The 27,406-nt window shown below is 32.4% G+C and overlaps 1 protein-coding gene and 1 pseudogene across 1 annotated transcript; one reads left to right on the forward strand and one right to left on the reverse strand.

Annotated features, from left to right (window-relative positions):
- The first annotated feature begins 5,220 nt into the window (after nt 1–5,220).
- Nucleotides 5,221–6,627, forward strand: LOC120191698 (annotated as a pseudogene).
- A 6,651-nt stretch (nt 6,628–13,278) lies between these two features.
- On the reverse strand, nt 13,279–15,791 carry LOC120191697 (EP1-like glycoprotein 3). The gene is made up of 2 exons (XM_039194611.1): nt 15,236–15,791; nt 13,279–14,317 (listed from the first exon to the last, which is right to left on the reverse strand). Exons 1-2 carry the CDS (start codon nt 15,650–15,652, stop codon nt 13,334–13,336), a joined length of 1,401 nt encoding a protein of 466 aa, XP_039050542.1. The 5' UTR covers nt 15,653–15,791; the 3' UTR covers nt 13,279–13,333.
- Between the last annotated feature and the right edge of the window lie 11,615 nt (nt 15,792–27,406).

The raw sequence follows: 27,406 nt of genomic DNA on the forward strand, positions 1-27,406 counted from the left end.
AGAAAATAATAAAAGGTGGGGAGAAAATATTCAGTGAATTATGAAAAGCAGTATACAGATGAAATATCCTTGTTTTTTGTTGCTGTAAACTTGTGCATTTACATTGCTAATATATAATCAATAATGGGCATTTTTTTAATAATATGATGGATAAAGAAACTTCTATCTAGGGTTTCATCATAATTATTTTCGATCTAGTATGATTGTTATAGTATTTGTCAAAAGACATTCGAATGACATAATATCTTTTGAAAGATGCCCAAACGAGGGTGTCTCTGACACATATTGTAACATTATAAAATTTTAAGTGAGTATTCAATTAGAGAAAGACATTGTGTCATCCGGACGTCTTTTAGAAGATTTTGTATCATCCAAAAGTCCTCTAACGAGTAATGCAACAACTACGTTATATCAGATAATAATTCTCTTCACACCCTACATGGAATTCTTTTCCATCACAGTATGTGGCAGTTTTGCCATCATAATGAGTGCAGAGAAAGAGTTATCAGTTTCGCCCATGCCCTGTAGTTGTTCGAGGAAAGTCCCAAGAAAGAGGAAGATTCTCAGAATCCCATAGTTAGTAATGCTGATTCGAAAGCATATCCCAAACGAATCAAACCACCAATGGCAACAACCAGAGATAACGAATAAATTATTATGCTTCTAGCCCGGCCCGGCCCAATACATGTGTCAGATGAGCCTTAACCCAGAGCAACATGTTTGAGGGGCATTAATTTTAGTGTCAAGCTTAATAAGATTCTTACAATTAGTAGAAAAAAACTGAGATAGTCTGATGTCCGATGCATGTTTGAGGGCGGCCCAATACATTTTTGTTTTAAAAAAATTATTTATGTTTTGTCTATTATACGGTACAAGTGTAGGGATATAAAATTATTATTTCGTCCAGTACATTAAAATTCATTGGACCGGTCCTGTTTCTAGCAAAGTTAGGTAATTGATAGGCGGTGTTTATTAGGGTTTCTTTCTTGTTTGTTTCGAATGGGGTAGTTTTCAAGATTTTATAAAATCTTATAAAGGAAAGAGAATGGATTATATTTCAGTACATTAGAAAATAAGACCAAAGGTAATATAAATTAAAAACTTCATTAGTCGTCAAGTCAAACATACAGCGACGGATACACACTTTAATGAAGATGGATACTATCCACATATTGATTGTGGTAATCTCAAATTTTATTTGTGTACATTTATAATAAGGCTGAAGGCTAATTTTATCTTTGTAGTAGACGCAATTTATCATTTTCATTCCTATCGTATTTTCGTATCAATTTAACCCTCTAGTTGTTTGATTGCGTCATTCTATACCCTATTCCTAACTTAAAACACTAAATTGATAACCTTAAACCTTAAACCATAACCTCATAACCTCTAAACCTTAAATCATAACCTCATAACCTCTAAATCTTAAACCCTAAACATTAAATCCTAAATTAGGTCTACAATATGGTCAAAAGTTATTCTTTTACCTAAATTTTATTATTATTAATATATACGTGTGATCATCTTCAAAAATATTTTTAGATCTGTCATGGTAAATATAGAAATCGTGAATACATGTTGTCAATCACTATTTCAAAATATATAAATTAATATATCATATTTGATATAGATAAACTTTTTCGTCCTATAAACTTATGTAAAATTTACAGAAATATTAAGTCTCTCGTATTGATATTAATAAAATAAATCGTTTCGGCATGAACCAAGCGACATCAGTGATAAATGAATGATTGTTATTTCTTGAGGCATTGGGTTTAAGCACCATGAATGCCAGTGGTATGAGCGTTCAATTTCAAATGACTGAGATACTCCCTTGAGGAGCCAATGGCCTAACTTTCGGCCCAAATTTTTTCGATTAATATAGGTGATTATAATATAGTATTTGTTCGAAATACTCTCAATAATTTGATATTAAATGTTCAAACAACTCTGCAGATATCATACTCAAACCTAAAACCTCTAGACATAATAATTATTCCTCTAATCATTGTGCTCCCTTGATTCATGTTAAGCATAAATTTTTACTCTTCCATGAAACTCCAAAATGACAATTAAACTTAAGCGCAAACTACAAGTTTATTACTTAAATTATTATTTTTATTCTGTTTTGATACCTAAACTTTCATTTGTTTCAAAAACATACCTTACGTTTACTTTTTATTTCGTTTTGGTATCTAGCCGTTAAAATTTTAACGGAAGTGTTGTACGTGGCATTTTTAATGGGTAGATTACATCATTCATTACTCAACTATTTTCCCACTCATATTATGGTCACTAAAGTTTAAAAAATTTCAATTTAACTACTCAACTTTAAATTGCTCATGTTTTACTTATTTTATTAATAATTTTTGTGAAATGAATTTTTTTATTTTATTTTATTAGTATATAATTATAATAAAAAATAAAATTGAAAGTTATAGTGATTAAATTAGGAGTAATTTGAAAGTTAAGTAATTAAATTAAAAACTTAAACTTTGATTATCAAAATAGGAGTGAGAAGATAGTTGAGGGATGAATGATGTAATTTACATATAAAAGTACCACATATAGCAGTATCGTTAAGTTTTTTAACAACGATGTACCAAAACAAAACAAAAGATTAACGTTAGGTATAATTTTGAAACAAATGAAGTTTAGGTACCAAAAAATGGGACAAAAATAATAGTTTAGGAATTAAATATAAAATTAAAGTCTTATAAAAAATATAAGTATCACATTAAATATTTTGATAAATTATAAATATTATATTAAATATTTTCTAAAGTACATATATCATAATAGATATTTTAAAGGGTAAATTACAAATTTCATCAATAAACTTTACCATCTCTCCTATTTTGCTCACTGAACTTTAAAAGATTTTAATTTCCTCACTAAACTTAATACATTGGGTTGTTTTGGTCATTGAACTTTACTCTCTCTCCTATTTTAGTCACTCCGCTGGTAAATAGTTAATGGCGTTAAAAATGACGTCGTTTTAAAAAAATAAAAAATTTCACTAAAACGACGTCGTTTTGCATCTATGAAACAACCATTTTAACGTTTTTAACTATTTAACGACAGAGTGACAAAAACATTCAAATGTATTAAGTTCAATGAAGAAATTGAAAATATTTAAAGTATAATGAGCAAAATAGGGTCGTAAATAATTTATATAAAAATTATATTAAACGTGAGTTTAATTCTTACATAGATTTTTTAATTGTTTTTTTAAGATTATATAAAAGTACGAAAAATTATGCGTATGATTATACATTTATTTTAAAAATAAACTATTTATAAAGCCTAAAAAATGTAAATATTCCTTTAAAGTTAGAAATTGGAAAAATAAATCATTTGAAATAAAACAAATTAGAGAGAGTATAAGTTGAGTGAACGAATCCTTTAGCGACGACTAATATATATTCGCATGGAATGAACCGTGACATGTGGGACAACTTGTCTTCACGTCATCCCCAAGACAAAAATCTTTAAGCTAAGAAGAAATAAATAAAATAAGGATAAACTACAAAAATGGTCTCCAACTATAGGAAACTATTTTATTGAGTCTATCGACTATTAAAAGTTACAATATAGGCATTTGACTATTCATATATTCCAAACTCGTCTTTTTCCTTTAAAAAATTAGCGACTGTCTGAGCTAGATGTAAACATGTTGACTGAGATATGATAAAATATGATCCCAAATTCATTTAAGTTGTATCTTGTGAATCTATTTTCTGTTTACCATATACCAACGAGCTAGTAATTAAAATATTATGTCGTCGAACCAATACTTAAAAGCAACAGAGGTGCCAGTAGACATAATCAAAATAGTGTCCTATAGTCAGAGGATCATTTTATAACTTTTAATAGTCAATGAACTTAAAAACTCTATAATCGATGAATTATTGTATACTTTACCCGTAAAATAAATAATTAATTCGTAATATATGAGAATATAATTTTTAAAATATTAATTATGTAAAATTTATAATAAAAAAGCATGTCAGATTATTTTAATTTACGTGAATTTTAATTCATTATACGATAACACGATCATTAAATGTATTAAAAATTGCAACAACAACAAAAAAAAGGGTCTAATTACAAATTCCATACACCTACTTTATGAAAACTAAAAAGGTAGACTATTTACTTTAGTTTGTCCAAATTTAAAATCACATACTTTACAGAAATTTAGAAATTAGTGTAACCGGATATATTGTTTATTTTTTTTCGTTATATTGTTGATTTGAAATTCAGATGGATGAGGAAATTAGAGTTTGTTTAGTGCACTGGGGTTTGATAGTTTGTTTGGACTTTTATATAATTAGGATTAAATTGGTAAAGATTTGAGTTATCTTTTATTTAAGATTAAATTAATATAATGTATAAAATTTAAGAAGTAAATTTATTGTTATATCAATTTTAAAAGCTTATATTTTTGTTTAATTTTATTAGGGTTATCTAGATGACGTTTATTCGTTATCATACTGATCTTTTTTATTTTGGACATTTGGATTGGATTGGATTTAGACATGTGATTTACATTCAGATATAGTTTTCTCACGATGTTTCATTCTGATTGTGATTGTCAATGGTCTTTTAGTAGTTTAATCTCCTATTGTAATTCGTTTACCGATGCAACCAGATCTTTTTATAACTATTTTTTGAGTTTTTTTGATTGAATTTTTAACTTTTTTTCTTGCATGATCAATATATGATCATAAGTGCTAGTTTCTTATGTTACATTATACATTTAATTTACGTTTAATTATAAATTTTAATAAAACTAACTTCTTCTATTTATATAAAAAATTTATAAAGTTAGAACGTACATCATAAAACTACTATATATATATGAACATTTATCACACTTGGGACCATAAAAAAACATTGCACGTTATCACATAATAAAATAGATGAAATTCTCAAGAACTCAATTATTATGGTGAAATTGCAACAATAGTCCCTTCAAATTTGAAAATATACATTAAACGTTAAGTATTTGAAAGTATAATGTAAAAGTTAAGCATATGATAAAACTATATAAGTTTATTATTATTTTCTATTAAAAAAGATTATTATTATTATTTTAGTCCTTAAGAATATTCAAAACTATGACTACGTCACCATAAAAGACAACCGAGTGATTCCGCCATGGATAAATAGCTTTAAACGATGCCTTCCTGCTTGAAGAAAATCAAATTTCCATTTCCTTGATGGGTTTTTGTTGAAGCTGTAAGGGACAAAAAGTTTCAGTCTCTGAATTGAAAAGAAATGCCTGAGGTTGAAGACACGGCTAGCTCCAGTGGAGCAAGTGAGTTGCTGGAAATCTCATCTGAGATAACGCTGTTCAGGAAATATGAGATCGGGAAGCTGCTTGGATGTGGGGCTTTCGCAAAAGTCTATCACGCGCGCAACGTCGACACCGGGCAGAGAGTGGCGATCAAGGCCGTCAGCAAGAAGAAAGTTTTCAAAGGCGGGTTGATGGCGCAGGTAAAGAGGGAGATCGCTATCATGCGCCGGTTGCGCCACCCGAACATCGTCAAGCTCATCGAGGTGTTGGCTACCAAGACGAAGATTATTTCGTCATGGAATTCGCCAAAGGCGGAGAGTTGTTCACGAGGATTTCGAGGGGTCGTTTCAGTGAAGATCTCAGCCGTCGGTATTTCCAGCAATTGATCTCCGCCGTCAGGTTCTGCCACTCGAGAGGCGTTTACGCCCGTGATTTGAAACCGGAGAATCTCCTCCTCGACGAGAATTGGAACTTGAAAATAACGGATTTCGGACTCAGCGCCGTCACGGATCAGATCCAACCAGACGGCCTCCTCCATACACTATGCGGTACACCCGCGTACGTGGCACCGGAGATTCTAGCGAAGAAAGGATATGACGGCGCCAAAATTGACGTCTGGTCATGCGGCATCGTTTTGTATGTTCTCCACGCCGGATATCTTCCGTTCAACGAGCCCAATCTAATGGCGATGTACCGTCGTATTTATAAAGGCGAATTCCGGTTCCCGAAATGGACGTCTCCCGATCTCCGACGATTCCTATCCCGATTTTTAGACATCAATCCTGAAAAAAGGATCACCGTCGATGAAATCATCAATGATCCTTGGTTCAAGAAAGGTTACAAAGAGATCGAATTCCACGCCGAGGATTTCGAATTGAAAGGAGACAGTAACCAGAGCATAACCGGCACCGACTGCTTAAACGCCATCGACATAATCCCATTCTCAACTGGTTTCGACCTCTCCGGTTTGTTCAACGAGGGCTGACTTTTCGTTCGGAGAGAGCAGTTTGTTTCGGAGGACAAACCGGAAAGGATAATACTGAGAATTGAAGAAGAGTTCCGGAGAATCGAGAAGGTGAAGGCGAGGAAAAGGAAGGAGACAGGGGTGTATTTGGAATGTCAAGATTACCTCACCGTGATTGTTCATCAGTGACAGAGAATTAGTGGTGGTGGAGATACGGCGGCGGGAGATTAACACTGGTCCGACGGGTGATATTTGGGAAGAAAAGCTCAGGCCGAAACTTGTCGATATCATATATGAACCGGTAACATGAATGTTTCAGAATAATTATTGGAGAACTATTGTTGTAAGCCGAGAACCGCCGGTCGAGCAGCGCAGCAATATAAAATTATATAGTTTTTATCATTTTCATTTTTTAGGTGAATTTTCTCAGGCTTACTAAGACTAAAATCATCTTAAGTGTACATTATTGCGGTGCATTTGACAGAGTACTACTAAATGTGATCGGGGAGGACGGTGTTTGCATAGAATGAACAAGGATGATGACGGACAAAGAAATATATTTGAGGAAAGACACATATATTTTAATAACACAAATTTTTAATGAAATAAATATAAATAAAATTTTAATATAAGTATCATCATAAAAATATAACTAATCGAAGAAGACTTTACATCACTAAGAAGGTAATTGAGTTGTTAGACATTTGAGAGGTAAATCTCGTATTACTTCAATCCTCAAATTTGCTTGGGGGATTTCATCTATCCTCAAATCTATTTAGAGCATTTTCACCTATTTTATTTGGGAAAAGAGAAATAAAAGATTTTTTTTGAGAAAATTAGTAGGAACACTAACCCGATTTCAAATTTTATTGGTGAGATCATTAGAATTAGGGCTATACGAAAGAATATAGATAGAATTAATTCAATTAATTATTATTTATTTTAATATAGTTTGATGTATACGAGATTGAGTATCTAGCTTTTTTCATAGTACTCTTGTCTTGTAACAATTTGTTGATTCTTTGGATGTAATATAAATCAATTTAAACATGATAGAAGGACCGAGACCATAATTTACTTAAATCAAAGATGATGTTCGTGATCAAAACAAAAAGGGCAATGTTATTGCTTGAAGAATAAAACATGGGATCTTATTCGATTCCACCATTGCAAGTTATTTAAGAATTATGCAATCTATTCCCAATCATTGAAGTAGGGAATTGTACCCAAAAAAATGAAGCAGGGAATAATTTATTTTCTAAAACATGGAAGAATTCACCTAAACCAATTTAGTATTAACCTCTTTATAAATTGAACTTAACCCTCAATATTTATTTTTTAAAATTTAATTGTTGTGCTTTTAATAGAAATACTGACGTGAGACGAAATTATGCTTTGTCCGAGGTGTCACTGCCCCTGTTTTTTTATTATCAAAAAATATATATGAAAACATACCTATTTAAACCTCCTAATTTTAGCTTAGCATGATTCTCTCCCAGTCTTTATTATTAATTACATTTGTCTCCCTTGAGTTAATATTCTAGTTCCGTCCCTGCCTGACGTGATAATTCACTGTGGTAGTCTATATGTACTTCATTATCGAAACGATATTAGTATTTGTTACAATATTTTGTGAACTGAACATATTAAATATTAGATTTAATAAGTTTTGTTAAAACCAAAGCAATTTACGTCAAATTTAAATTAGAAAGGAACAATGGTTATATTGATAAAAGTATAGATTTTAAGGGTTAAATTTATAATTACACGTTTAAGGGGGGGACAACGGTAGAATAAAAGACACGGTCCTAATTAAGCTTTGATTCTTTCTATTTTGTGGTTAAAAACTTGGGCATATTTCGCTCTTTAATCATTAAAAACTTGGGTTATTATATTTGAGGTTTCGAATTCGAGTACCGTATATGTAGGGATGTTGAGCATAAATTAGAGTTTGATGTTTTAATCACATTTCCTTAACAACAATACAATCCTAAATTATTCTATAACTTAATTAAATAGGTTTGTCTTGTATTTAAGGGAGTTTTATTTTCCAATTCCAAGTGGGCTTGAGCATTGAGCACATGCATTCGTTTTATTAATTAAAAAAAATACTAAATTAGTAACAATACGTCATTTGGCAATAATTGAAATAAATCCAAAATTTATTCAATATTTGTTTTTGTAAATACGTTTTTAATAATTTATCCAATAACTTCTATAAATGTATTGACATTTTTTTGAATTAATTATTATATCTGATTTATTGATTGATTAAATCAGATTAGGTTTTGCAGAAGTTTATTATAAAGCGATTTTTTCAACTCAGTTACTTTATTCGTAAATGTTAGTATTTAACCTTTAACTTTATTAAGAAATCTAGTGAATTATCTCACTACACCAACCAACTGATTTTTATTATAATTGTATTGATAATTGATAGGTAAGCGAAGGTCTTTATCAAACTCAGCATATACGCACTCTCTCTCTCATTGCAAACCTAATTTTATTCAACAGTTTTTTCTAAATATTCAATAAACTTAAGGGTAAAGTATAGTAAAGGTCACTGAACATTTCTGAAGCTTGCATTTAGGTCCCCCAACTTTAAAACTTGCAATACAGTCCCCATTTATTCCGTTTGCAATATGGTCCCCCAACTTAAACCACCGTTAGAAATTAGGGTAAATATATAAACGGTCATTGAACTTTTCAAGCACTTGAATTTAGGTCCCCTAACTTTTAAAACTTGCAAAAGTCCTCAATTTTATTCTAAACCCCAATTTCCAAAGTAATTCAATTTCATTCTAAACCCTAAATTCCAAATAATTCAATTAAATTCTAAACCCCAAATTCTAAAATACTTCAATTTAAGGTTTAGAAAATAAATTTATTAATTATTTCAAATAAACACATATTGATATATATATAATTTATAAAAATTCTAATATTATTTTACCAGGTCATATTGAACCTAGATCCACCTATTTATAATACATTTCAATAGAAAGACGTTTCAAAATATTTAAAAATATATATTATTTTTTACTAAACACGTGACTTTATGGAATTATGAAAGTGGCGTTGTCTTGATGGAATAATTTTTGTCAATGCGTTAAGTGAGTTTGTAAAACATTTGACAGAAAAATATAGTTGCATGCATACAGAACTACGCTTGTAGACCTGCTAGTAGGAAAACCTTTGCCAGTAAGATAACGGTCAAAATAAATACCGGAAAGCAATAAAGTTCTCAATTCATACATCCATGTAAATTTATTTGAAAAAGAGGAGAACCAATGACCAAGAAGCTAATTTCAAGGGGGGAAATCAACAAAATTACACATGCATTAAACATTTTGAATACATAGCCTCAGCTGTAGATTATGCATTGAAGCTTGAACAAATAGAATGTCAAAAGCCAGAGGAATATGTAAAGGAGCACAACACTTCCATGATTTAACTATGATTAAAGACTATTGAAATCCCTTAGCTTCTCATCTCCAAGAAGGGTCAGCACTATGATATGACAAACTATGGTGAATGTAGAAATAATGTGAATTATGATTCATAGCTTCGTACCTCTACCAAAGGAGCATCACACTGTTCAGGTTCCATAGGTATTTATAGCAATTTGATTCTCATTAAATCATAAATGTACAGCAAATAGTGTGTGTCTTCTCTAGCATATATGTCATCACAAAACATATAATAAAAGCAAAGCAATTAGGAGACGTAAAACAATGAAAGCATAAGTCAACAAATTGGTAGGTATCCGACACAAATTTTCACTTCAATTCAGGCAAGTAATTCATGTATATCTAATTGCACTCAAAACTATGCCTAAGCATTTCCATAAAGACAATGGCATTTAAAGTACAGTAATTAGGCTCTTTAATATGCAGTAAGCAGTAACATTCCCAAGCCTATAATATATTTAACATCTTCAATGAGTTCCAATGAGATTAGCATCTTCTTAATCATCCAAAATTTGTGTTACTATACCACAAGTCCAGAGTTGTCATGTATAGTCTGAGATACCAATTTCCTTCTCCCTAATTTATCAATAAGTGCTAATAACCCCAATAAATAGCTTCATAGAAACACTAAGAGTTTAACAGAAAATTATCAAATTAAATCCTCAAGTTAAGAGAAGTGACAAGTTGACAATACAAACCTGTCCAGTGTCAAAGAGATTGCATATATATATGCCAAAGTCCCGCTGAAGCCACACAATATCCCGATCTACTCCATGCATAACCTATGTGAATTAAGGATGTCAAAAGAATGCAGGAGGACAAATAAGAAAAAAAGTTGCAGCCATCAAAGAGGCCAACCTTGTCACGTGTTTATATTTTTCTGTCAAATGTTTTACAAACTCACTTAACGCATTGACAAAAATTATTCCATCAAGACAACGCCACTTTCATAATTCCATAAAGTCACGTGTTTAGTAAAAAATAATATATATTTTTAAAATATTTTGAAACGTCTTTCTATTGAAATGTTATTATAAATAGGTGGATCTAGGTTCAATATGACCTGGTAAAATAATATTATGAATTTTTATAAATTATATATTATCAATATGTGTTTATTTGAAATAATAATAAATTTATTTTCTAAACCTTAAATTGAAGTATTTAGAATTTGGGGTTTAGAATTTAATTGAATTTTGGAATTTAGGGTTTAGAATGAAATTGAATTACTTTGGAAATTGGGGTTTAGAATGAAATTGAGGATTGTTTTGCAAGTTTTAAAAGTTGGGGGACCTAAATTTAAGTGCCTAAAATTTCAATGACCGTTTATATAATTTATCCTAATTTTCTAACGGTGGTTTAAGTTGGGGGACCATATTGCAAATGAAATAAATGTTTGGGGACTGTATTGCAAGTTTTAAAAGTTGGGGGACCTAAATGCAAGCTTCAGAAATGTTCAGTGACCATTACTATACTTTACCCTAAACTTAAAGGGTAAACTATACATTTAGTATCTCAACTATTACTCTTGTTCTATTTGGTCACGCACTTATTTTTGTTTCAAAAGCATATCTAACATTATGTTTTGGTTTCATTTTGGTCACTCACTGTTAAAAATTTAACGATGACATTGACGTGTCACCATAAGGTAATGTCACTTCATCATTGAGAAGTTTTTTTAAAAAATAAAAATTACCACGTTTGCAGTTATGTTAATTTTTTAACAGTAGGCAACCAAAATGAAACAAAAACGTAATATTAAATATAATTTAAAAAATATAATAGTTGAGTGATCAAAATAGAACACAAATGATAATTACAATACTAATTGTGACAATACTAATTGTGTAACACGGCCACATGGAGATCAAGTTTCTATTCTAATCAATATTGCATTCTTTCCAATATTTATTTCATTTATATATTATTTTGTTAATTTCAAGAGGCCTAAGTGCCTTTTTCTTGTCAGGTCAGTTTTTGTTATCAAAATGTATATTATAGGTAAGTTGTAAATTATTTATTATTATTATTATTATTATTTATTTAATTAATTTTAAGTTTTATATTGATTCAAATAAGATGTGGAGAATATGATTAAATTATGAAGATTTAAAATATAAAAGTTGATATATTCCAAATATTGAATATACAAAAACTATACTGTAGACTTTATTTTTATATTTCAAATAAAATCAAATTATATATTAAACAATTTTTTGTGAGCTCATATCTTCAACGTTGAAGTATAACTTTTCTTAGATATGCTATTTTTTTCAAAAAAAAAATATAAATTATTTATATTTTTATAGTAAATGATAAGTAGCTCATTATTTAATTATTTTTCAATAGATCTTTGTTAAAAGAAATTCAAATGAACTGGAATTTTGAAAACTTCATGCTGGATTGGACTTTGGAGTTATTAATGGGCTGAACATGGTTGATCTTGGCAATTGTTTCCAAAACTTCAATTTCTAAGCTATGAAAGTGGTATCTGATCCAAATCAGTTGATTAATAAATCGAGTATCGATAATTATACCAAAAAGAAATAAGTGGAATTAAAAACTTTTAGCCTTTAAGTGATAAAATCATCCAATTTCATAAAATACAGTGATCCATTAAATATTTATCACATATGTATACTCGTTTTATTCATATACATAAACTGAGTTCAAATAACGTGAAAAAAAATGTAATAGAACTCATTGAATGACCTCAATGGTTAAAGGGAATGTTGTTGTCCCTTAGGGTGCGTTTGGTTCACGGAATGTAAGATTACCAGTGGGAATAAAAGATTATCAGGGAATAGGATTACTGGGAATGTTGTATTTTGTGTTTGGTTGGTTTAGCAGGAATGTAAGATTACCGTGTTTGGTTAAAGGAATAAAAGATTATTGGAATGTATATTTGACTAAATTGTCCTTATTATATATTTGTATAATATTACAAATTGTAAAATATTTATATATTTTTCTTTAAAAAATTAAATTCATAATATTTATATAATTTTTTTACAAAATTAAAAATATAAAAAAGGTTTAATGAAAGGGTAAAATTTTTTTAACCCCTGAACTTCATATAAAATTTTAATTATAGATTTTTTTTTTGTAAATCTAAAATAATTTAAGGATAAATTTGTAATTTAACATTCGTAGAATTTTTATTATTCAATGACAGAAGAATGATATTTTTGAAAAAAAATAAAAATTTAAGGGCATTTTAGTCCAAAACGCCGGTAATGTTACAATACCTAAGGGAAGGGAGGTAATGACATTCCCGGTAATATACCCCAAAAAATCTACTATTGGTAATAAAACATTACCGGGAAAGAGATTCCCGGCTAACCAAACATGGGAATGTGGGATACAATCCTTGAACCAAATACCCCCTTAAGGTCTTGTACTCTTAGGCTCGAATAGTTGCATGTATAGGTTGTGCATGCATTGCCAACTATTAACAAAAGATTTTGGAGTTTGCAAAATCATTCCCAAAAAATCGTCCGAATTCAAGGTGTAAATCTTTACAAGTTTATCCTTTGACACAAGAATTACACTGTATTTTGGAGTTTCCAATGAAAAATTTTCAGCAATCACCTGATGTCAAGTATTGTTATTGTTAGTGCCTAGTAACTTTCTTCTTTTCTGAATCAAATAATAAGAAATCCCTCCCAGAATCAGTATGATGACTAAACCATCAACAACTCCCACCACAATCAACACCCATGTCCTCACACTATGATCGTACCGCGTTCCTTTCGGAACCTTGATCATATAACTCACTCCGGTCCCCGATTCAACCTGTTTAATCCCCGCAACGAGCTCGTAAAGCGAGCATTCTCGAAAGTTTTCGGACCTGTTATCGGATGAATACAATGCAGCAACACATTTACAGTCATCAAGGCACAAATTAGCACAAGCTGTCTTGCTGACAATAACCCTTTTGGGAGCATCTTTGAGAATTGTATTTACACCGTTTAATTCGAGCATCTCGACTCGAGCTCCGTTGCAGAACCGTGTCGAACTCGAATCCATGTCTTTTTCCTTCGTTGTAAGCTGAATGCAGGACCAAGCATGGGATGTACATATCCCATAAGGTTTACAAGCTAAAGGAAGGTCACAAGTGGAGTTGATAGCTTGAAATGAGGCTTCAAATTGTTTTGTTTTAGGTGAGTAAAAGTAGAGTCCTAAGTTCCCTGTCTCATTCCCCAGTGCTAAAAGCCTCAAGCTCGGGGACCGAATCGATCTCCGTGACGGAATCTGTGCGATTTGGTAACGTTCATCATCGAATAACACTAACCCTTTCGAACCCAATTCAACAAACGAGACGTTTTGGTTCTTGGGAGGCTTAAATTCCCAGTAAGAGTACTTAAACTTACCAGAATTGAGGTAGAGAGCAATCTTGTTGTGTTGGATTTCAAATGTGTACGAGGAAGATGAGTTTCTTGGGAAAGAAGTTAACCGAGTGGATACATCTAGTCTTTGTCCCCAGAGGATTACATTAGTTGGGAAATTGAAACTCTGCCATTTTATCTGGTTCAAACCATCCACGAGAACTAGATTACCAGTCTTTAGGATTTGTAACATCTGCACCAGCGGGATAAATTCAAAAAAAAAACCATCAATATCTCGAATATTTCGAGAAAAATTAAAAAATATAATATCAAAATTAGCCTCAAACGTTTATTCGAATGATCATTTCGTTTTTATTTATTTTTATATTATTTTAACCTTAATGAGTCAATTTTTTATCAAAATTATCCCTATTAGATGAAAATCGTTAGTTTATTAACAATCAATGTATGTTACTGACATGACATTCTTACATGTACATAATTGTTGATATATTACATGTTAAATCATCATATTGATGATGTGACGTATGTTATATCATCATCTTGAATGACATGATATGTATTACATCATCTTCTTAGGTGACATGATACATGCCATATCATCCAAGATGATGACATTACATACAATATGTGTCGCATCATTACTTTGAATAATATGGTACATGCTACACCATTATTTTGGATGATACAATACATGACACAAACAATGTAATATATGTGAAAATGTCACGTTAGTAACATATATTGATCGTTAGTCAACTCACGATTTTCATTTAATAAGATCCATTTTGATCAAAAATTAAATATTAACGACTAAAATGCTAAAAGCATAATTACAAAACTACCTCTAATGTTTGTATAAATAATCACTTTGGCATATATTATATTTTTAGAGTATTTTAGTCTATGGTGTTTCAATTTTTGATCAAAATATCTCATGTTAATTGACTAACAATCGTTGATGTAACACATACCATGTCATCAGTATAGATCACATGGAATGTGACACATCAATACTACATATAATGCTATTGTATGATTGCAAAAAATGATTAAATGACAATTTTAATAAATGTTGTACCTATATTAAACATTATACTAAATGAAAACATAATTCTAAGAATCATAGGATGTACATTTTAAGTTTTACCTCCACACCTTGTCCAAATGTTCCGGTCCGCCACCCGACTCGACTTTTAGGACCCATCAACCGCAAATCACCATCTTGGCTGAGCTCAAGAACACATGAATCAGCGGTGTAAAACTGGGAATAATGCCCAGAATTCCATACTTCGATATCTCCCAAGAACACTTCCAAGGAGCATGAGTATTTCCCTTTGCTAGCTTCAGCGCTCAATGCAACTCTAAAATATGGTTCCACTCGATCGCCATCGTCCATCAAGAACGCTCTGCCGACGAACCCGTCGATGTACAACGACGGAACCGCAAGGCTTAACTTGTGGCCAACGTGAATGGAGCCCAAATCGCAGCTTCCATGATTCACCAACTGAACCAGAAGAACACTGTAAACAGAGAGAATAAATTGTGGGATTTTGATCTTTTTCATTATCTGAATCCTCGGATGCTATTAGAAAACCCTGTGTTCTTTTTTCCTAGAAAGATTGAAGAAAAGAAAGAGAATGAAAAAAGTTGATGGCAATGGCCGCATGAGAGTGAGAGTGATGATACTATGAACTTTTTGCAGGTTTCACCCCACTTTTTGACAGCTTCCATTTTCTTTTTGTGGCGCTGTTCATTTGTTAATTGGTCAAAATTTGTCATTAGTCCCTTTGTTATACTTAGGATATAGATTTAGTTTTTATGTTTTAATTTATTCAATTTCAATTAATTTATTTTTTGAGTTTTAGAATTTCAGTCTTGACTGGGATGAAAATTTAATTTGAATGCAATAAATTTTGACTCGACTCAATCCTATAGAGTCATTTTTTTAGATTCAGATTTGGATAAGTCGGGTTAGGTTTGGTTCAAATTTATGATAAAAAATCTAACATGAGCTGAGAATAATCATATAGACTATATATTAAAGGATAATAACTATAATATTCATCCCTTTATATATTTCGGGTAAGTTCAGTTTTTATCATGAAATTTAGATCAAATTTTAGATCATGTGAAGCTTCTCTCAATCGAAGTTGGGTCAGATTTCTGATGAAGGGTATAATTCTCGGGTCAAATTCAAATAAATAAAAAATCTGACCCATCTAGTCCTATTATCGTCCCTAGTCTTGACCTAAACAATATACAAATATGATTAAATTATAATGAGTTAAATTGATCAAATTAAAATATAAAAATCAAATTCATAACTTACATATAAAAGTAAAATAAGAATTTAAATTTGGGGCCTAAATAATTAAAAAAGCACAAAAAAGTAAAGCAGAAGAAGGTTGTCCCCAGGCTGTGCCATGTGAAGCAATTGAAGGTATTTTTAATAGCCGAAAACAACCCCATGTAATTAAAGCAATTTCAGGTGCCAACCAGCAACAATTATTCTAAAATACAATTTCTTAATATAAGATTAAAAAATAATAAAAATCGATTGTAACCTAAAATTACATTCTTCATAATATTTTTATTATAAACCATAAATCCCTATATAACTTTTTAAGTACAATCGAAAATGTTACAAATTTATATAATAATTTTTTAATTACAATCGAAAATGTTATAAATTTATATAATCTTTAAGATTAAATATGATATCATTTTAGATTAAAAATATTCTTAAAATAACCTTAAATTAGATTGTCGCACAATAAAACTACTCATCCTTCTCAACTCCAGTCGATAGCGGATCCAATGAGGGATGAGGGTGGACACGTGCCCACCCTGAAATCCAAATTTTCTTCGATTAGTTACATATTTTATTGATGATTCTCACCTTGAAATTTTATTTGTGTTTACCCTGAAACTCGAGTTTTCTTCGATTAATTACATATTTTACTGATTGTGCTCATCCTGAAATTATATTTATACCCACCCGTTAAAAATTCTGTGTTATTAATATATATGTGTCTACTCTCAAAAATATTTTTAGATTGTGGCCAACTCATGTCACCATTTCTTTGACCTTTTTCCTTATTTGACTACCTGCTCCTCCACACGGAAGACAAAGTCATAGTGGTGTAATGATGGATGAATACAATAATGTGTATTTGAAAGTAATGTTAGGTGATTATAATAAGTAACAAACAAATTGATTGGTATAGTTGTTGTTGAAGTATATAGGAGGGATGGGTAAAATTCTATTTGATTCGTAAAAGTTAAAATATTTTCTTAAATTTTGATTTATCCAAGTCAAATTTGAGTTTGAAAATTTTGAATTAACCAAAAAAATAAAATATTTACTTAAATAATTTGACGATTTTATGATTTGGTTTATGATTTTCTTATTCTTTTATTTTAAGTTTATTTTTTTTCAAATTTAAAAAACACGCTTCTAAACTATTGTAGAATATATATGAATATTCCATTCCTCTTTTTGACAACAAGTTTTTTTATTTTTTTAATTTAATATCTCGATTTTGGAATATAAATACAATTTGAACCACACGTCATTTTAATATTCGACAATCAACACTTTCTTTTCACCTTTTTATTTGCAAGCCAAAAAGATGGTGAAATTACACTCCTAGTCATTAATTTCCTTAAGCTTCACACTTTGAACTCTAAAGTTTACTTTATGCTCAATTTAGTTCATATCTTCACCAATATTTAAAATATAAAAAATAAAAGGAAAAGGAGAATCGAGTAAACAAGCTTATAACGAGCCAATAAATAAGTTTATAAAAGAGTCAATAAACGAGCTTGTTTTTTTTAACATAAAACGAATCGTACACATCTATTTGTGCCCGTTCGTTTATTAAATGAACATAAAAATTTTGTTCGTACTTATTTATTTAGTTTAATAAATGAATGTTATACAAACAATTTGTCGAACGCTATGTTAAATTACACCACTAATCAATTTAACAAAGTCATTGTTAGTAATTGATTTTGATCTTAATTTATTTATTTTACTCTCAAACACATGATTTTACTAAAATCTTTATCTAAAAATATATAAAATATAAAATAATTCGAATTAAAACTCTAATAAATAAAAAAGATAATTCAAGCCTAGACATAAACCCTAAAATATATCAAAAATAAATTAATGTATGTTTTAACGATGATGTTTGCTGACTCATCTCATTAAATGGAGCCGATTAGATTTTTCCATTATTGGAATTCAAAAAATTAGGTTGTTGGATTAATTATTAAATTTAAAATCAATCACACTTCCCTTGGGGATGTTTTGCTTTTCTTTTTAGTTGTAGCGTTGTTCTTCCATCCTTAAATTGGAGAAAGCCAACGTAATAATATTATAATATTTTATATCGAATCAAATAGATAATTCAAATTAGGCCTAATATAAAAAAGTTTTCAAACTATAATTTTTTCTCATTTAGTTTATCTAATTTTTTTCGGAAATATTATCATTTTAAGTATTTCGATTGTAATGGTTGTTACATTTATATAATGAAAATGTTATTTAAAATAAAAAGCTTAAAATTATAATTTTAAAAAACCCAAAATTTTCTCACGCCGAACGTACCTCCACCCGACCGAACAACCACCAGAGCAAGAGCCGACGTTAAAACCCTAACCCTTCAACTTTCAGCCGTACAAGGTTTTGTTCTCAAATATCAAGTTTTAATGGAAGATACGAAGCCGTGCGTGAAGAAACTGGCTGAGTTTATGGATATCCTTTTTTCATAGAGGAAGAGGACGTGAAAAAAAGTGCAGGAAATAATGTTAACTGATAAAAGATTTTTTTTATAATACCATGCAAGGATATAAATGTAAAGCTAATATATATATAGTGGTGGATAATTCTATTTGACTAGTAGAATGTGAGCTTTTGCAGATTGAGTGATGTGAAACTCGATTGCATTGTCTAAGAGATTGTCGGATTCGTTTTGCAACCATTCTCACCGTCCGGGATGTTGTTGTGTTTACTTATTGAACTGTGGTTGTTGTGAACCGGTTAGGATATAAAATTTTATAATAAGAGAAATATATTTAAGAGTCGAATTAAGAAAACGGATTATTGATAAAAGAATATATAAAAAAATATCTAAAAGAGAATTTGAAATTTTTAAAGACCACCCATCAACGCCCTCATTCGATCGAGTGTACGCCGTTATTTCATTGAACAATGATCAGGATTGTATTTTTCGACTTTGGTTATATACTTGATGATCGTTTAAAGTTGAAAATGATGTTTCAATACAACAATGGATCAAGATCACAGACAAAGATGAAGATGGAATACGAAAGAGAATTGCACAAGAAAATTGAAGAAATGGAGAAGAGAGATGTGAATTTGATGTTGGATAAGGATCAAACCTTGCTTAATTTTTGACGTGGAAGCATCTATTTCCTTTTCCTCATCTGCTTCTTCTTCTTCTTTATCTCGCCGTGAACCGTAAGTTGGTGACAATAGGGACAGAATTTCTTCAATTTCAAGGGATCGGCAAGTCGACAACCAGTCTTGTTGAGTCGATTTTTTTCAGTAGTGTACCTGGAAACTCCCCTTGGTTCCTTATTAGTCTTAGGGCCGCCTCGAACACAACTGGTACATTCCAAAGTAATCGTTATTCGCTTCGGCTTCGCCATTAACCTAAAATCACGACTCGCCGGAGAGGAAAAATCGAACGTCTTCTTCGGGAATTACGGCCAAGTCGGGATGGAGAGGAAGGAAAACACGGCGGACATTGCAATCTGCCTCAAAACTGTGAATCTTGAAACGTATTCTCCTTAAACTCGAGAAGTTTTTTTAACTGCAACCCTTAAACCTCTCATGTATATATAGGCAGTTATCTTAATTGGGTGGGTTGTTTGGTTCGGATTGGATTAATTCAAGTCTTAAAATTTTTGGAGTATTTTAATTCAGGTAAATTTTGTATTAGAGTCATTTCGGGCTCATATTCAAGATTTGGATTTTTGGATCAATTCATCATGAGTATGGATTTAAATAGTGGTATGCTATCAGAATAACAATCATTACATAACGATAAATGTATCGTCCTAAAAAAATTATTTCACAATAGCGATATCTGCAATGACTACAATAATATCCACTATTGACGCACAATACAACTCAAAGTATGACTGCAACGTAATTTAAATTTATGATCATGAGTTTGAATAAGTTTGGATTCTCTTATTTTAAGTTGAGATTATTTTTGAGTTTAAATAAGTATAAAAATCAAAATATATTTTCTTCGTTCCGAATTTTTAAGGCTTCGTCCTAATTAATCCGGATCAATCCATGTCGTTTATTTAATTTTAGTAGGTGACTCTCCTAGCGTATACACAAACCTCGAGCTTGAGACTTATTTAAGCAATATCAAGTTCTTTACTACTTGAACAAACCTTAATTAATAAAATATTTTTTTAATAAATGGTGTTGGAAGATTAGAAGAATGTCCCTCATCTGGGTGTGGCTACATGCAAATTGGGTATGACCAATACGGCCACAAGAGAAACAAAATGTCGAAACGGTTATACTTCAACAAACACAAGCGGGGTAACCGTTTGCCCGCCGTCCGAGAGCGACACACCTCCTCAAAGGTAGTAGGATATCAACGGCAACACGTAACCGGAGATAAGAGCCATGTCTGCTGCACCAGGTGGGTAATTAATTGTAATGGAAGAACCAAGACGACGACCAATTGAAATGCCCAATGTAACATTAATCCACCCAGTGGAACCTCATAAACTCATAATACTAAATTACGCTTGCGATTGTCGTGGCGGTTACGGTATCATGATTACATACGTTGCGAACGTTGAGATATGATTTATTTCTTAAAAATAACCATGTTTTATGTTATGGATGTAGTTTGTGGTATGGTAGAAACCTTGAAAAAAAAACTGTTATAATGTGACCGTTACATTATGTTACTATCGTAATTTTATACTATGCATAAACCCAAAAGTAAATAGGAAGATCAAAAGCAGCACTTTAAGAGCAAGTAGTATTTTTCAGACAAGGGCGAATACTATTTTTTATCAAACTTTATGGAGTTTGTATACTTTTATAATTTTATTTTTTTAATAAGTAATTTTTTTTCCCTAATAATTTCTTTTATACTTTTATACTATACATTATGTTATAATATCTTTTTTTTCCTTTCTTTCTTTAAGTATTCATGTCTGATACTCGTGTTTGATGTATAAAACATTTTGAATACATAAAAGAATTGAACTAATCTTTATCGGGTACATACCAACAAACAACCTCGCACCCGAGCCCGAATTAATCGAACATGTTGCTACAAATTAATATCGAGAGAAAAAGATATAAAATGATAATGGGGGCACACAAATTCAATCCCAGTCCCAAAGCTATTAAACTGAAATCTCAATTGAATACTGTCGGAACCGTCTTTCGGTTGGGCCCGGAATTGGGCTTCGACTTGAATTGAACTGGGTTAGAGTCGCCACCGACCATTTTAAAACGAATTTAGGTGGGTCGGACACCATCTTACCTGATCTGCATTGTACCAGAAACGTGTCGGGTTCAGGAGTCGGTTATGGTTAATGAAGGATTAGCACCCTTGAACCGCCCTCTCGGTACCAATTAATTTATCAGTTGTTTTTAATTGCGAAAATTGCAAATTTAAATTGAAATTTAGAAATCCGACTCGAATTGCTTACCTCTGATTAATTGAGATTTTACTGAAAAGGACAAAAAATGTTAGATAGAAAGAATAAATAAATAAAAATGAAAAGATAAAAAAATAGTGCTAAAAAATAAACCAAAGGAAAAGAAAATAATAATAAATGAAAAATTAAATATACCAAAGAAAGTAAAATTAAAATTAATTAAATAAATAAGTAAATAATAAAGGAGTATTAAATATAAAAAATTATTTTAAAAGTAAAAATGAAAACAATATGAGAAAAGAAAAAATACTAATAATAATTAAAAAGCATGATAATAATAATGAATAAAATAAGAATTCAGGGATCAAATTGCAAAAAATGTAAAATATAAATGAGGACCAAATCGAAACAATTAAAAATCCAGCGGCCAAATTGAATGTGGTGACTGAAATGAATTGCGACTCAAACTCGCAGGGATCACGGAAAGGATTTAACTATCCTGTAATTACAACTTAGTCCCTCCATTATAAATAGGCTAAAACCCAAAAAATCTTCAATATTCACCCAAAAACAAAAAAAACTAATCTTCTTCAAAAACCCTCTCCCCCTATCTTAAACCGGCTAAAGCCCGGCAAAAGCTCGAGGACATCTCTCCACCGTACCGCCGCTTCTCCGGCCGCCGACCGTGGCTCCGAAAAATTTTTATTTCACCAACACAACCCTCTTTTCACCCTAAATACTAACCCAAAGTCCAAAACCCCAAAAACCTTACGAATCGGTGTAGATCTAACCCGAAAGTCTTGGGTTTTACCTTTTTCGTCGGTGACCGTTTACCTTCCGGTGGCTTTTCGGTTGAAGCCTCTGCTTTATGTTTCTTTCCGTGCTTGTTTTGGTTCGTTTATTGAGGGGCTTCGGCCTTTGGCTCGTATTTGTTGATGATTTTGTTTTGGTTTATTGTTGCTTTGTGGTTTCGGTTTTGATATAGTAGTGTTTCTCGGTTCTGTTGACCGTCTTGGGTCTGACCGTTGATGATTTATATGACGATTCTCTGTTCGTTGCTCTGTTGATTTTTCGGTGTTTGGTTTTGTGATGGCTTCGTGTGTGGCTTGTTGGCCTGATGGTTCTTGGTTGTTTACTAATGATGGTCGGTGTATCGTTGTTGGTACTGTTTGGGTTCTCTGTATCGATGATCTACTGTGTTGACCGATATTGTGGTCTCGGTTTTTGGCTCTCTGTTTCTATCCTCCCCCCGTTCATGGTTCTCCGGGGGGTCTTTATATAGCCCCATTAGGGGCTGTTTCCGGCTATTTCTGGGGTGATCCCGGTTATTCCGGGGTCATTTGTTGTGGACCGTTGTGAGCCTCGTTCTTCGCCGGCCGTTTCGCCGGTTACTCCCTGTTTGACCATGTCCGTGGACTCCACATTTGTCCCATGTGGCGCCACTGCTTAGTGCTCTGTGAGAACCCTAAAGGGTTCAGACTGGTTCAGGCCCACCCAGTCCGGGCCTGCTGGATCAGGCTTGCCCGGTTGGGTTCACTGCTGGACCTTTATTTGAATATGGACTGAAAAAAAAGAAACAAAAGTAAAAAGAATTAGTAATAAATAAAAATAATAATAATAAGAGTAATGGCAATAATATATATTCTAAAATATATAATATATATATTTCAAAAATTATTTTAAAATATTATATGTTTTTTTCAAAAAAAATGTTTTTAAAATTATATATTATATTTTCCAAAAAATGATTTTTAAAACTATATTTATATCATTTTTCAAAATATTTAAAAAACTATACTATATAAGTTTTCAAATTGTTTTAAAAACTATATAATATATAAATGTTTTCAAAATGTTTTCAAAACTATATATTATATATATTTAAAAATATTTTCAAAAATTATATAAAATTTTAAAAAAAAACGTTTTCTGAAAATTATATATTATATTTTGTCAAAACCTTTTCACAACGTATTACTATATACTTATATGTATATATAATATATAAAAATAATAATAATAACTTTGAGCGAAAATGAGTGTCTACAGTTGCCCCTCTTTGTTCTTTTTCGTGGAACGAAAAATAGGACAAAGATAAAAAGACGCAGATTTTCGTCTGGTGGAGTTGAAGATTAAATAGAATAACTCCCTGTCGAATTGGGTTGCGGATGGCTCCTCCGTCGCGAAGTCGAGTCCATCTTGAAATGATATGGAATTGAAACCGTAATTCGATATTTGAATCGGGATACATCTTCTTGTTGCCCAATTGTAGTCAACCTCGGTCTTCTCCTCGGTTTAAAGACCTTTGTTAAAAATTCGACTGGAAAGTAATTCTTTAATTCAACCGTGTGGTTGGCAGGCCCTCGAGCTGAATGAAATCGAACTCGAAAGGTCTTCGTTGACAGATAGTTTTTCTCGACTTAAGCTACGCTGCCAGAAAACGGTTTCTTGTCACTAAGGCACGGTTAACCCGGGTCTTCTTCTCGACTTGAAAACCTCGATTGTAACCGGACAATAGTGTGATGTGTCATCGAGCTGAATGGAATCAAACTCGACAATTTTATTTACAGATGACCCTTCTTGCCTTGAGCTTGTAAGCTTGATTTGCCTCTAAGTTGAATATAATCGAACTCGAAGGTCTTTTGGTGATAGATAACCCTTCTAGCCTTGAGTTATGCTGTAAATAATGTGCCCTCAAAGCTGAGTGTAATCGAACTTGGGGGGTCTTTGGCAGATAGCCCTTCTCGAATTAAGCTATGCTGCAAATGATGTGTCGTTGAGCTGAGTGTAATCGAACTCGGGGGTCTTTGGCAGATAACCCTTCTCGACTTAAGCTATGCTGCAAATGATGGGCCTTGGAGCTGAGCGTAGTCGAACTCAAAGGTATTTGGTTGGCAGATAACCCTTCTCGACTTAAGTTATGCTGCAAATGATGTGCCCTCAAAGCTGAGTGTAATCGAACTCGGGGGTCTTTGGCAGATAACCCTTCTCGACTTAAGCTATGCTGTAAATGATATGCCTTGGAGCTGAGCGTAGTCGAACTCAAAGGTCTTTGGTTGGCAGATAACCCTTCTCGACTTAAGTTATGCTGCAAATGATGTGCCCTCGAAACTGAGTGTAATCGAACTCGGGGGTCTTTGGCAGATAGCCCTTCTCGACTTAAGCTATGCTGCAAATGATATGCCTTGGAGCTGAGCGTAGTCGAACTCAAAGGTCTTTGGTTGGCAGATAACCCTTCTCGACTTAAGTTATGCTGCAAATGATGTGCCCTCGAAACTGAGTGTAATCGAACTCGGGGGTCTTTGGCAGATAGCCCTTCTCAACTTAAGCTATGCTGCAAATGATGGGCCTTGGAGCTGAGCGTAGTCGAACTCAAAGGTCTTTGGTTGGCAGATAACCCTTCTCGACTTAAGTTATGCTTCAAATGATGTGCCCTCGAAACTGAGTGTAATCGAACTCGGGGGTCTTTGGCAGATAGCCCTTCTCGACTTAAGCTATGCTGCAAATGATGTGCCGTTGAGCTGAGCGTAGTCGAACTCAAATGTCTTTTGGTCGCAGATAACCCTTATAGCCTTGAGTTATGCTATAAATGATGTGCCCTCGAAGCTGAGTGTAATCGAACTCGGGGGTCTTTGGCAGATAGCCCTTCTCGACTTAAGCTATGCTGTAAATGATGTGCCGTTGAGCTGAGCGTAGTCGAACTCAAAGGTCTTTTGGTCACAGATAACCCTTATAGCCTTGAGTTATGCTGTAAATGATGTGCCCTCGAAGCTGAGTGTGATCGAACTCGGGGGTCTTTGGCAGATAGCCCTTCTCGACTTAAGCTATGCTGCAAATAGTTTGTTTAAAAAAATGGCTTCCCTTAACGGGTCGAAACCGGTCATGATTCTTCAGGCGGTTCCTCTGAGCGAGTCTGAACCAAGTAAGATGATCATTTGATGACTCCCCTCTTACGGGAAAGCACACTGATGAATTCTGACAGCCGAATGTCTTCCGTTGTGGAATTGAAATCTGGCTTGAAGACATAAACTGGAAATATGTTGCTCATTGTTGAGTTGAGTTGAACTGAATTTGATCTGAATTGGTTCTCGAACCTATCTAAAATTGGTTCTGAGATCTGTAAATATGTCAAGTCGGTTGAGGTGTAGCTTCTCACTGCCGAGTTAAGCAACCACCATCGTTCCTTAAAAGCACTTGCAAATCGAGTATATCTTGAAATAGAATTGAAACCTGACTAAAAGGGCTGTAAAAAATGTATGCTAAAATGATGAATGTGATGCACCTAAGTATGTCTAAGATGCATGCAACATGAATGAATTATGTTTTATCTCTTGGACTGGAGTCCCGTATTTTGCCTGCCAATTAGGTTCATGGAATCGATCGTGCCCCATTTGCTTCTCGGGCTTTGGCTTTATAGACCTTTCAAATCTGAGACTGTTCTGTTTGAAAATGTTTCTCCTTTTTCTTGTTTTAGGAAGGAAAATGATAAAACAATTCTGTAAAATATTGGTCGTAATTGAATCAAATTGTAAACATGAGTTCAAAGTATATCAAAGGAATCAATAGCACTTTTTATGATTTCAGAGTTACAAATCTTTGACAAATGTTCAAATGGATGAGTTGGCTTTAGGTTGGCCTCCTATTTTCTAAGGTTCTGGCAAAAAGAAAAAAAAATGTCATTTTTCTTGGTCATTGAACATGTTTTGACATTTTGGTTGGATGCGGACAAAATGACGCAACTAGCATTATCAACTACTAGGCCTTCTATTTCGGTTCTCCGAAATCTTTCATTTGTTCAAGTTTTGTAGGCTCCTCTAACAAAGGTAGTGTAGAAACATCGGTCTAAAAATGAAATTCTTGAGTGCTTGTGTGTAGTTGACTATAACAGGTGTTCCTTAACTCCCTTAGTCCATTTTACCGAAAATTTCTTACTTAGATAAATTTGATTTAACTTGTCATTATCTGGTTAGCCGAATCCATAAAGTCGGGGCATTTAACCAATTGCTTTAGAGGGACAGCTTAATATTATAATCACTCTTATCAAGTTAACTGAAGGGTTCATCTCATCACAGCGTCTTCGGCCTGACAAGAGCAGTGGAGCAAACACCGAATTGCCAAGTGTCCGAGCAATGTCATGGTTTGAACGTAATCTACTCATAAGGCCAGGGCTTTCAAGTTTCATCTATAACCAATTGCCTTAGTGGAATAGCTCAGCTTTACAGATTTAATTTCTTAAGATTGTCAAGAAGAACCTGTTATAGCCTAGGTATTTGTTGAAAGTCAAAAATTTCATCTTTAGAGTTCAATTTTCAAGCAACTGACCTAAACTAGATTCACTTACTCGACTATTCCATCTGTGAAGATCATTATCATCACTGAACGTCTTAAATAAAAAACATAGTAATTGTCATATGCAAATGATGCCCCGTGTTGTCCGCACCTATGTACATCTAAATACCAAGCCCTGTTATTATCTCATGAGAGAAAAAGGCTATATTGGTTGTTTGCAAGAAAAGGGTATGGCGTTCGAGGGTATATTCTGGATAAGGTCAAAGTCCTTGTTTTAAATCATGTTACTTCGTCAAAAATTCGTAACTTTGAACCGTTTACAGAGTTTCTTAATTCAAATGATATGCAAAGAATT

The sequence above is a fragment of the Hibiscus syriacus genome, unplaced genomic scaffold (assembly GCF_006381635.1).
Source record: "Hibiscus syriacus cultivar Baekdansim isolate YM2019G1 unplaced genomic scaffold, ASM638163v2 tig00116971_pilon, whole genome shotgun sequence".
Taxonomy (NCBI): Eukaryota; Viridiplantae; Streptophyta; class Magnoliopsida; order Malvales; family Malvaceae; genus Hibiscus; species Hibiscus syriacus.

What these genes read in the sequence shown, in the direction of transcription:
- LOC120191697 (XM_039194611.1), bottom strand. Translation starts at nt 15,652, where the DNA reads ATGAAAAAGATCAAAATCCCACAATTTATTCTCTCTGTTTACAGTGTT. An exon ending in CATTTGGACAAGGTGTGGAG is followed by an intron (nt 14,318 to 15,235) that starts GTAAAACTTAAA and finishes CCGCTGGTGCAG; the next exon opens with ATGTTACAAATCCTAAAGAC.